Raw genomic sequence first — 12,198 nt, forward strand, 5'->3', positions numbered from 1 at the left:
TCAGAACAAGAGCCTGAAAAACAAACTCCTCTCGGGACACAAAATTTGCGATGCATATGCTGAAGAGGTAAGGATATTCAATCAGCTAATTCTATTTGATCACAAATGTAATTAAATCCCTGTCCCAAGCTACTTAATTTTCCAATGCTTGTGGAATAGATCCAATTGGAAGTAGCACATCACAGATGGATCCGGTTCTCTTGTGAGTAAGCAATGCTCATAAAATACAAATTAGAGCATGTACAGTGTAATGTGAGCTACAAGTTACTCTGCATTACACGAAGCGTCACTACATCCCCAGAGAAATACAGCAAGCTACCAACTGTAAGTAACAAAAGTGCTTTAGGCTTCTACATCAGAAGCTTCTTCTGTTATTGAACCAACCTCATGTCAAATCAATGCAATCTAAGTGATGACAACCTGCACTGCAGCATGTGCTCCAAGTAATAAAAGGTGTGTAATGTTTTGTGTCCTCTTCAGGATCTTTACAGCATAAACTCGTGTCAGAACCAAATCAGAAACATTGTGTGTCAGGTTCTGGTTCAGGGGAAAGATGTGAACTGTGGTTAGGTTAAAGGTGAGGTGAGGTATGACCTGGGCAGAGTTAGGATTCAAGATAAGGTTTGGGTTAGGTCGTCCACAATGTGAGTCAATGCAAAGTCTCAAAGAGGATAGCTGCACAAACCTGTGAGTGAGTGAGTGAGTGTGCGTGTGTGTGTGTGTGTGTGTGTGTGTGTGTGTGTGTGTGTCCCTGTGGTCGATTCAAAGCTTTAGTCCATCACTGCTGATGCTGTCAGACAGAAAATCTTCATTAACTGTGAGTATGAATTGTCCCTCTGGCTGTTGATGACAGGTGCAAGACGGCAGCGGCTCTATTCAGGATACTCTGGTTTTTTGTGCAATGGCAGAAGGTGGAAATGTTAAATCCATCTTTATATACAGACTAGGCTTTGGATCTTAGACCTTATTCTGGAATATTCTTCAATGCACTTCATCAATGCTGGTGGGACAAATGTGAGCGTGACACCATCACTGCCGTACGAGGACACGTCTCTCTACGTGTGGACAGGCTCTGGTAATTCGGCTGTTTGAGCTCAAATGAAAGTGCTTGTTTCAATTTGCGCCGCCTCTCATCTCTCAATCAAATCAACGTGCTTTGTTTAAAGCACCAGGCCTGGGACGAACTCATCACACCGAGGTTGGTGGCCATCAGGCATTCGACTGGAAACTGTGTTCCCTCTGAAATGAGAAAAGGCTTCTGAAAGTGCACCATTTAAACATTTAACAATTATTCATTTAAATATATATATTTTGTTGACCTTTGTACTCTCTTTTCAGTATCCATGTTCAAACCCAGAGAAATCATCAATTTTATTCAAGATAATTCTATATTTCATTTCCGTTTCCTTGTAATTGCACTAAATCCACTTTATTATTTCCTACCACTGTCGTTATGGATCACAGGTACTCGTTGCCGTTTGTTGAACGTACTGGTCCTGAAGCTCTCCTGTAATGGTGAAGACAACAACTCCCATGATGCTACACTGCTTCATGATGTCATGAAACTATAGTTGTTTAGTTTAGTTTTGTTTGAGAGACGTGTTAACAGTAGAATTTACTCATCGTATTTATACATCTACATACATGGGTTTTATTTCGGTATTAAAATCCAAATATTCCAAACTGAATACAAGTTATAATGAGTATCTTATATTAGTTGACAGTAATACCTGTTGAGTAAGTAGTTCTTTTTGTTTTAACATGGTAACTAGTATTTTTGTAAACTATTACATTTCAACAGGGACCTTGGCATCATTGAAGGCAGCCCAGTCCAACAGCACCACAACCAGCAGCCTCCAAAATTATCATTAAGCTGAATCAACACTTCTCTTAAACACTTATATTTCCATATTCATATTTAGCCTGCATGAGGGTGTGATTTACTGCAGCACTGATGGATTAGCCTGCATCCATTTCAACCACGTCTACCCAATAACTGAGGGCATTTTCCCATCGAGCGCAGGAAACAGGTTTGAACAGCACTCAGCTCAAAATTACAGGGTTCTCACACTTGACAGGAAACTGTGACAGCTTCATGTTTCAAGTTTTCAAAAAGAGCGATGGAAGAGCCTGTCGATGGGAAACTGCCCCGAGAGGTGAGAGATAGAGAAAGAAACGCCGACCGGAGCTCTCTGTAACGGATATAATGTGTTTCTCAGGTGAGATAAATGATGATCAGCAGAGAAAGTGTTGGCAAATTAAATAACCTGAGAGGACAGGGGGATAATTCAAAGGCATAACACTAATGATGGACTCAAATATCACAATTTGCCATCTGATACCCGTCAAACTCCATGAGCGCCTGTCCTCACCTGAAAGTGCAATTGACCTGTCACTCAGAGGCCTTGGTCTCATCCTCTGTAGCATTGATCAAACAAGCCTCAGCCTCAGGAGGGTTGGGGGGGGGGGGGGGGGGGGGGTCTGGCCAAGAGACTTTCTGAAGAAAAGAAATCTCCATCTTCCGCTCAAGGTTGCCATCTATCAATCTGTCTATCATCACCGCACTGCTCCGAGTCACGGGAGAGTTATTTCCACCGCTGGAGCCTGGATAGAGGAAATGCAGAGAATCGGCGGAAGCAAATTGAGCCGGAGCCACAACAACATGGCGCCCTCTGCACTGACGTGGGCGTGTCATCCGGACGCCCACAGGAGACGCTGCTTCGGCACAAGCCAAAGCTCAACGCTCCACTGAGGATGTGAACCTGGTGAAACGCGGCTCCACACAACAACTGGCAGCAGAGTTATAACGACAAAGAGAGTGACGGACAAAATGTACTTGAAGCTGCTCTCACTCCAACCTGAGGCTCCTGCGTTGGAGCGTTTGTGAGAGAAAACAAGAATGAACTGTTTCCGACCTTAACTGGGGATTGTTTAACAGACGACACACAAACACACACACACACACAAACACCCACACCCAAAGAATTTAGTGTTTGGAAGCATTTGGTGCTGAGGAGCTTGTCATTGACCCCGAGTCTCTTATTGGGACACAGGAAATTGAAGTTAGAATTACAGACCTCTCCGTGTTTACAAATCCTCCAGCTGAACATCCCTGACACTTGACCAGCTCGGTTTATCAAAGCCCTCATCTCACAGTCAAACTCTGAGATGATGATGATGATGATGATGGCACTTGTGGACTACGAAGCCAAGTCTAATTATAAGACTTCAGAAATGAGTTGGAAAGAGCACAGAGGCCATGAAGGGATCCTGATTGAAGTTGTCAGCCTTCTACATTAAGCCTGGATTTCCTTTAGCAGCAGCAGCAGCAATGGAAAAGATAAAACATGACTGGTTGGCTTTGTGCTGGTGGTTATCTGATTCTCAGTGCGCTTTAATACCGAGGAGCTGCTGTGTTCCCGTCCAGGGATTCTGCGTTTGCCTGATTGTTTCCGCAGAACTGTTTTCAAGGCCAATAGACTTCAGAGTTCTCCAGGGAGCAAATAGCTACCGGGATTTTCCTCGGAACGGAGGTAAATGGGGGTCACTGTCTGCGATTCCTGCGGGAGGCAATACAATTTGAAGTAAATCAGTGAGAGGCACTTTCCTTCATGCCCCCTCCTCTCATCCAGGAGGGTTATTCATGCTCAAAGGGGAAGGGGTTACAAGCGGCGACTGTAATCGCAGTGTAATTACTGCAGAGGGACACAGAGAGGCGGAGACTAGAGCTGCAGAACAATCGCCGGCAGGGAAGGGAATTTGCAAAACCTAATCACTGTTGCATGTTTGTCCCTTGGAAAGAAAGTAAACATACTCCCCCATACACCTTCTCATTACGGGGTCTAAATTCTAAACACCAACTCAAAACGTGTCAACTCTTGAACTCTCTAATTGCCGTCTAGAAAATCCCCCCCCCCCCCCTTCATGCTTCAGATATCTTTTCAATTAAGATTCCCTCAGAGCATTGACTGAGCCAAAGATTTTTTTCTAAACTGCCTCAGATAAAATCATTGAATCCTAAAATGACAGCTTTGGAACCATCTCCAAGAACTGAGATTAAACCCACTTCTTTTTCTTTTAACTGGCCTTGGTTGAACTTTTAAATCAAAAAAGCTCCTTTCTGTTGCACGTGGTACATTTCGAGATGTTGTTGGAGTAAACAGCAGCTTTCTTTCATTGTGTGATTTGCATTCTCATCTTGTGGAAATTGGCTTTGGGATTTTTCATGCATTATTGTGTATTGGAATGCATTTCATTTGGTGTGGTAATCGTTTTTTAGAAAGCCGCTTTAACTTGTGCTCTGCCTTTGCTTTAGAATGAGCGAGGTGGAGGATCAGCCTTTGTGCTCTTAATCTGTGTTGTGTGGTGACGACTGCTCAGCTGGAATGGTGTGAACAAAACTTACAACAAAATTACAACACTGTTAAGAGGGTTGAATGGCTGAATATGCACGAGTAGCTTCTATATGGCATCACTGATAAATTAGTGAGGTTGCTGTAATCTGGCCCAAAGTATTAGTACATTATATTTGTATTGTTAGAATAAACTGCATCCTTCTATTCATCCATCAATCCATCCATCGGAGGTAGCCAGGCAAGTTGGCTCTTCCAGACATCCCTCTCCTCAGCTGTTCTGTCCAGCTCTTCCTGGGGGGGGGTGGATCCCAAAGCGTTCCCAGGCCAGATGGGTAAATTGAATCCCTCCAGCGAGTTCTGGGTCCACCTCAGGGTCTCTCCTTCCAGTTGGCCATGCCCAGTAACCCTCAGGAGGCATCCTGATGAGATGCCTGGACCGCCTCAACCGTTCCCCTCTCGACATGATGGAGCAGCGGTTCGACTCGAGCTCCCTCTGGATGTTTGAGCTTCTCATCCATGTCTCCCAGGCTGGGCCCGGCCCCTCAAGCCTCCGTATATAGACTCATGGGAGTGGCCATTAGAAGATGATGAACTGGGGCAACTGGTAGTGCGGGTGCCCCAGTTTACCATCTTAGAAAGGCTACATTATGATAATGCACCATGCTTTCCTAAAGTAAAAGCCGTCTCAAACTGGTTTCATTAAGTTAAGTTTGAGACAACTCTACTAAAAACCACCAAACCTAAAAAAACAAGCACTTGAACTTACATCAATGTGATAAGAACATCCTGAACTGACAGAAACCATCCTCTAGACAAATTGATTGGACCTGTATTTAGATTGTTCAGTCTGGCCTCTGTCCCGTCTGCTGATGGAGGGTCTGTGTGTTTATAACCCAAACTGCTGCCAGCTGCCTGCATGTCGTCCATCTTCATGTAATCTCACATACACATCACATTCATGTCTGAAATAATGAATGTGCACCCACCTCATGTTTAAATATTATAATAGTAATTGTGGTTATCATTTCTCATGTTTAGTGAATCTCTGCATTGCTTTTCTATTTGCTGCAGTAGATACAGTTCCAGGATGTTTGCACTGAAATGTTTTGGAAAGGTTAAAGAGCCTGTAAAGTTTGAGCTGTTTCTTATGGAAGCACTTTTCCTTGCCAACTTTCTTTCATGGATCAGTTTGGAGAGAGAATAGTGGAGCTGTTGATGTTCACACACAAGCACATGAATGAGGAGAGCTTAGCGGGAAAAGTGTATCACAGACTCACCAAGTTCAGTCTGAAACTCGCTGGCAGGCAGCCACAGGGCCGACTCAGCTGTCTGTCTGTTCACTTCACTAACCCAGCAGTCCATCTGAATCCTGAAGGAAACTTACCAGGCCTGTGCCACTGCTGGTGAATCTTCTGCTTCCTGCTCTTCTCTGCTCCTCATCCAGTTCATAGGAACGATTTGCCGCGACCTTTCGGAAGCAGACGGTCGTCTCCTCGGGGGGAACATCTGATAGCTCAGAAAAACAGAGTCAACCTCAAGGTGAAGGTTGTTTCAGAGAAGCAGAGACACCGTTCAATCTGTTGTTCATCTGTTCTTCAAGAGCCGGAATTTATCACCAGCTTTCTATTCTGTCAGATTTATGGGGTTGCTGCACGGTCACCGTTTGATCGAAGAATGTTTTGTCAGCTCTTATTTCTGCAGAATCACATTTCATTCTTCCATCAGGATTTTATGGAAACATCCAGTAACCTGAACCGTATGCAGATCAAATATAACCTAATGCTGATGATTTCAAGTTGACTTTCCTCTTTCCTATTTTTAGGCCTAATTATATATTTAGTCTAAAATTGCATTCAGGCAAATTATACATGTGGATTCAACTAAAGCTTGAACATCCAGTCTGAGGACGACTTTGTTGTGTCTGTGACAAAACTGATGATCAGCAGATAGATCAACATTTAAGGTGTTTGGCAAAGTTGTAGTTCTGCGTCTAAAATTGATCGGACCAGAAATACTAAGACAATAACTAAAACCAACTTAATAGAGATTAACACTTGATGATACCTAAAAAACCTCAAAAAATAGTTATTTTATTGTCTGGTCCATGTCCCATCCATTAACATGGGTGAAGTTAGATTCATGATATACTATATAGTGCAGCCAGCAACCAATGTCAGGAGCTTTATATAGAGTCTATGGGAGGCAGCAAAGATAAGACATACAGACTAACTGATGACTTTATAAGGAACGCCTGTATGTCTTCTTATTGACATCAAGCATCAGAATGGGGGGGCGAGTTTGAGTGTGCACAACAAAATGCACAACAATAACATTAAGCAGTCACTGGCAATGGAATGCTTGAGTCACAGGATCTCTTCTAGCAAAAAGTGTATACAGCCCCAAAAAGTAGAATATAATAGTATAAAATAGAATATATACCTAAATATATATATTTACAGATGAAGAGAGAAATAAAATAAAGCAACAATAGTGCAAACAAGTTGGTGCTTGACTAGCTTGTTCCAGTATTTCTCAAACTGATGATTTCCTGACATTTTCACACGTAACAGTCTCCAGCCTTTTACTCAGAAATGTGTGAAAGAGAAAACAACAATTTCCAGTAACAATTCTGCAAAACAGGAACACACTGAAGATGGGAGAGATCTGAGGAGAAAGGCAGCCAGGTTGAAGCTGACAGAAAGTCCAGGGTAACTCAGATAACCACTCTATGCAGCCGTCAAACCTGTGGATAAGGTCCTGTCACAGATCTGAGGCGGCAGTGAACCATCTCCTGCTCTGATGAATCAGGCCTCGTGTCAACAGTCCAGGCCGGCTGTGGTCAGATAACGGTGTGAGGAGGTTTCCTCTGCACACTTTAAGCCCAAACAATCATTATTTGAACACTACAGCCTATCTCGGTATTGTTGTTGACCATGTGGATCCTGTTTGGGCCCCAGTTTACCATCTAGTCTTTTTAAGATAGAGATAGATCGACAGTATGAGCTTCAAATGGGAGAGAGAGAGAGAGAGAGAGAGAGAGAGAGAGAGAGAGAGAGAGAGAGAGAGAGAGAGAGAGAGAGAGAGAGAGAGAGAGAGAGAGAGAGAGAGAGAGAGAGAGAGAGGAAGATATGCAGCTAAAGTGCCGGAACCGAACCTGCAGCAGCAAGGAAATGAGCTTTTTGAATGTGATGGAATGAGCAGATTCACAGTGGGGTGTTAAGAAAGTTTAAACTAGAATATATGTAGTTCTTGCTCAGTTTTACAGATATTAACATTCTCTAAAAACTACAAGCAAGATTAACATGGAACTGATAACTGATCTTCTACAAGAATGTATCTCAGGTCTCTCGTCTTGGCTCTGGGAAAAAACAACAGACGCCTCCTGTATCTGTCTGGAGTTTGAGAAGGGTCATTCTCTCCTCAGCTGCTTCACCTTATCTTCGATGGGGAGGTGTTGGTGGATCATATGGATCATATTTGACTCATCCACTATGGTCTTCAAAAGGTTATTCATTTTGTTATCTTACTTCTTGAAACATGCAGTTTTTGAAGTATTTAAATGTGACGTCATTTTAAAATAACTCCGGCTCCATTCAGAAATCAGAGACGAGAATCCGAAGCCATTTCCATCCATATGAATGTTTGGATGCATCTTGGTGATGCTGCTGTGTTGAAGGATGACGTTTGCTGCCAGCTTCACTGATGCTTCCTACAATACAATTAGAGATGTGCACGGAGAGCAATACAAGAGCCCATCCTCTAAATGAAACAGATGGAATGCTGCGTTGCTCAACTTCCTTCACTATCCATATCGATTAAATCTGAATATCCTGACTGGAATGACTAGAATAAACTATATGCTTCCAGTCGGGACGTTTTGGCCGCCAGCCAGTCACCGCTCTGCCTCAGCCAATCAGACACTCTGCACAAATAGGGCAATCTGTTTAAACGGGGGAGGAGTTGCAGCAGATCAGTGAGGCTGCGGCGGGGGTGCAGTTCCGAACCAATGCCTGCTGAGGATGTCTGGACATTTTGCACAGCGCCCACCAACCTGTCATGTCACCTCACCTGTTTATCGGCTTTTCAGTGATGAAGCTGTGCTGTTTGCTCACGAGCAGGATTCGAACACACGGAACATACTAAGCAGATCGATGGTCAGAGGTAAAACTGTGATGTCAGGCAATTTACTATGATAACAACATGGGAAAGGAAGTGAAATACACAGAAGCATTTCGATCTCCACCTGCCTACACACGGTGTCACGTGCAGAGCCCGACGCTGGCACCTCAGCTTTACCTCAGAGTTATTGATACTGTGGGAAAATGAGAGTGCAAAGGAAAATCAATTTCTCCAAAAACTAATCTGCATCAAACAATAGGGCTTGTAAATTGGACACATTAAAATGCAAGTAGCCCGAGGTAAAGGTGAGAAATGAGCCAGAGAAAAACTGAGATAAATGTGAATTATAAAGAAAAATATAATATGGCTGCTGTCAGATTCAAAAAAGGTAAATTTCAGTTTGGGGGATTTTCCAATAACCGACTTTGGCGAGTGGATGATGAAGGTGCTTCACATTCTGGCTACTGGAGTTTCCAAATGCAAATTACATATAATTAGAAGACAGAAAACAATAGAAGCCGTCAGTGAATTCATAAACAATAACAAGGCAGCGTTGCAGCACCTCTCTGCGCTACATGGAGCTTCTTCAGCCCCTTTAAGCTCATTATTTTGGTTTTAGAGCCCAGCAGATGGTTCCACTAATAAACCGCTCACCCAGCACCGAAAGACAAACAGTGAACGTAGCTTCATTAAGCTGGTTTGTGCTCATCATTACTGACCTTGTGCGTCGTGGCGAGCTCAAGAAACGACGTCAAACGACATTTACCGTCTGCACAGGACATCGCTTCGACAAGTCATGCACCTCGGGATGTTTTTAATTTGGTGCGCCCTGCGTGGCCATAGGGCGGCAGAGCTAATTAATTAGTGGACATAGAGATTCTGAGGTTGCTCCTGGAGGGAGATGCAGGGAAAATGAGACAAACAAACAAGAAACTCTGTGTCCAGGTGGTCAAGGCAAAGAAGTGCACACAAGCCGGAAGGCAGTGGAGGAATCAAACCGGTGCCAAAAACCTGTTTGTGTTTCTTCTTCATTTTTGCCTATTTCTGGCAGCATGGTTGTGTAGCGACCCTGAAGATTTCTCTTGAGCACAGTAAGCAATAAGGAAACTTCAGGCATATCAGCGCTGCTACAGTCCGATGTTTTTTTTCTGCAGGATTTGGAGCAAACAAAAAAAACACAATAGTTAAAGAGATTTTTTTTCTGACACATTCATACTTTATAAATATGTTAGTATTATATAAATTTGTGATACAGAAATGATGAATAAGTTTCATGAACTAAACATTCTAGCAGCATAATACTGTCACTTTAAGTTAGTTTACAAGGTTGGCAAACACATTTTCTTTAGTTAGACCAGAGGGAATGAATCAAGGAGCAGGTTCCAAAAGATATCACGATATGAAAATAGTCCATCCAGAATATCGTCGAGTGGAGCATCTCTTTTCTGGTCTTCTCATGAATAAAAAATAAAAATAAACCTGGCAGAACACAAAAGTGTCAAAAACATGCTTATGCAGGCGTTTTCAAATCTGTCATTGACAGTTGTAGTCATCGTCCCCACAGAGACGATGACTGTCAGCGATGCATTTCACCCAAATCTGGAGATTGGTGTTTTAAAATACTGCATCACTTTGGTTTGTAACTATTTAAAATGCAGGTCTCACTCTTGCAGGGTCTGAACCATCGGGAGCAGCAGCAGAGAGATGCTACTGGTTTTCTCCTGGGCCGAGCAGACAGCTCACATGATTCATTCTCAGTAAATAATAGACCAATGCTTTGGCAATTCCAAGAGCTCAGCACATCTACAGATGCAGATATTTGCATTTATAAGTTGACGCCACACAGGGGTTCGACTCCATGGCCTCTTTATGAGTCATTCATTTATGAGTCATTCTATTACCAGCAAGTATCTCAAAAGCTGCACTTAACAAATTAATTTTCTTTGTATGAGTTCACATTTCATTTTAAGAGCCGGGCCACAGGAAAGTAGACGTAAAGATCCCAAATTAGATACGTTGCAGTGAGCGTGAGTGTTTAAATGAGCTTTTTCTTAACCTTACAGTTGTTTATGATGAGCCCTAGGATGTAATTTTTGAATCTAATTACACAAGACAGAGATGAGTATGGGCACACAGCTGCATCCTGGGAAGAGAAATAATAAGATAAAGAATCTAATTTAGAAAAAAATGAATTTGGGAAACTGGTACGCAGGTGCTCGTAAAGCAGAGAGAACCCTCTGAGGGGAATTGTCCCTCAGCTCTGGCTTCAGAGGGTTTTGGAGCAAGATTAGACCTCGTGGCACTTTTTTACTGCTTTTGAAAAGAAAGTACAAAGGTAGAAAGAGAGGCTTGTAAAGATATTGAGACAGAAAGACATATACATATAAAGAGTATAGAGGTATTCACCGTCAAACCGTCAAACAATGAAGAAATGTGCTTGTTTCTAATGTATTCGTACCGTTATGTTTGATTTACTTTTCGATCATGTATTCAACCTTATTTTTTGCAATTTTTTAAATGTTCAAATGTCTCAGCTCATATGTGTATTTGCAAATTGAAAATGTGCATAAAAAACACAGGGACAGAAGCTGAGGAAATCATGTAGACCACAGGTCACAGTCCGGATCTGGAGCCGGAACCCAACCTTTAACCTATAAATCATTGAGAATTTCCCCAAAAAACGTTTCTATTTTGACCTGCAAAGCTTTTCTAGCGATCCCAACACTGGTTCAGTGGCTCAGGGAACTCACAGAACAACTGTATGCATTACAACTCATCTCACGTGATGTCAATCAAATTGTGAACTCTGAACTCAGGTCCTGGTAGGACAAGCTGGATCTCAAGCTACAGCTTCTTTCACTGAACAACAAAAGAAGAAGAGTGGGATAAGAGAAGGAAAGAAAGTATTAAAAATGATCAGCTGTGAGATAAGTAGTAGACAATTAGTCCTGCTAAGTGGAAATTGGGGTAGCAACATTAAGTAAAAGGGAAACTTAATTGAAGTGAAATTAAGTATATTATTTATGTACTTATGTATAATCCATTTTCTTCAGTGTGAAAATGAATAATAACTTTTGTGAAAATAAAAAATGTATAAATAATATATCAATATGTTGATATTTTAATATACAGAACATCACACAGAGACATTATAAGTATGAGGTTCAGGACCTTTGCTTGAGGACATGTCTCTCGAATGTTTATTGAATTCCCCTGATATAGAAAAGACGTCACAAGATATTGAGCCTCTGCAGCTCGATGCTTTGATTGATTGGTTTCAAGTGGAGCGAGTGCACTTTTATTTGCATCCTAAACACTCACAGACTGCACAATGCCCACAGTGTGAAATACCTACGTGCACATCGAGTCTCAATGATGACGCAGCGTGAAACCCTGTGAGCGGCTGCTGAGTCCCGGGTGGAGGCTTCCAGAGCTGCAGCTCCCATGATGAGCGGCTCGGAGGCCGGCTGTGTGTGGAGCCCTGTGGGAGAAGCTCTGTGCTCCACGCACCCACTGATGTGGAGCAGCCGAGCCAGAGCCGGCCACTGTGCACCACGTACGAGGGCGGCATTAAATAAAGGAAACGTGTATGTGTGTGCTGCTGCTTCCCGATGGCAGGTGGGCGCCGGCTGTAATCTGCTTGTGCGGTGACGGCCGTGGTAATGTGTGTAGTGGGAGTAAGAATTCAAGGGTTTAGACAGTGGGCAAGAAGTCAGTGCATGAC

The 12,198-nt window shown here is 42.8% G+C and overlaps 1 protein-coding gene across 1 annotated transcript in view; it reads left to right on the forward strand.

The window, feature by feature from the left end:
* The window catches only part of luzp2 (leucine zipper protein 2), a 140,004-nt gene that overhangs the window by 104,016 nt on the left and 23,790 nt on the right, over positions 1-12,198 (forward strand). The window contains exon 6 of the mRNA XM_062394629.1: positions 5-67. Coding sequence (XP_062250613.1) covers positions 5-67 — 63 coding nt within the window. The remainder of the gene's footprint in view (positions 1-4; positions 68-12,198) is intronic.

Source organism: Platichthys flesus, chromosome 1 (assembly GCF_949316205.1).
Source record: "Platichthys flesus chromosome 1, fPlaFle2.1, whole genome shotgun sequence".
NCBI classification, from domain to species: Eukaryota; Metazoa; Chordata; class Actinopteri; order Pleuronectiformes; family Pleuronectidae; genus Platichthys; species Platichthys flesus.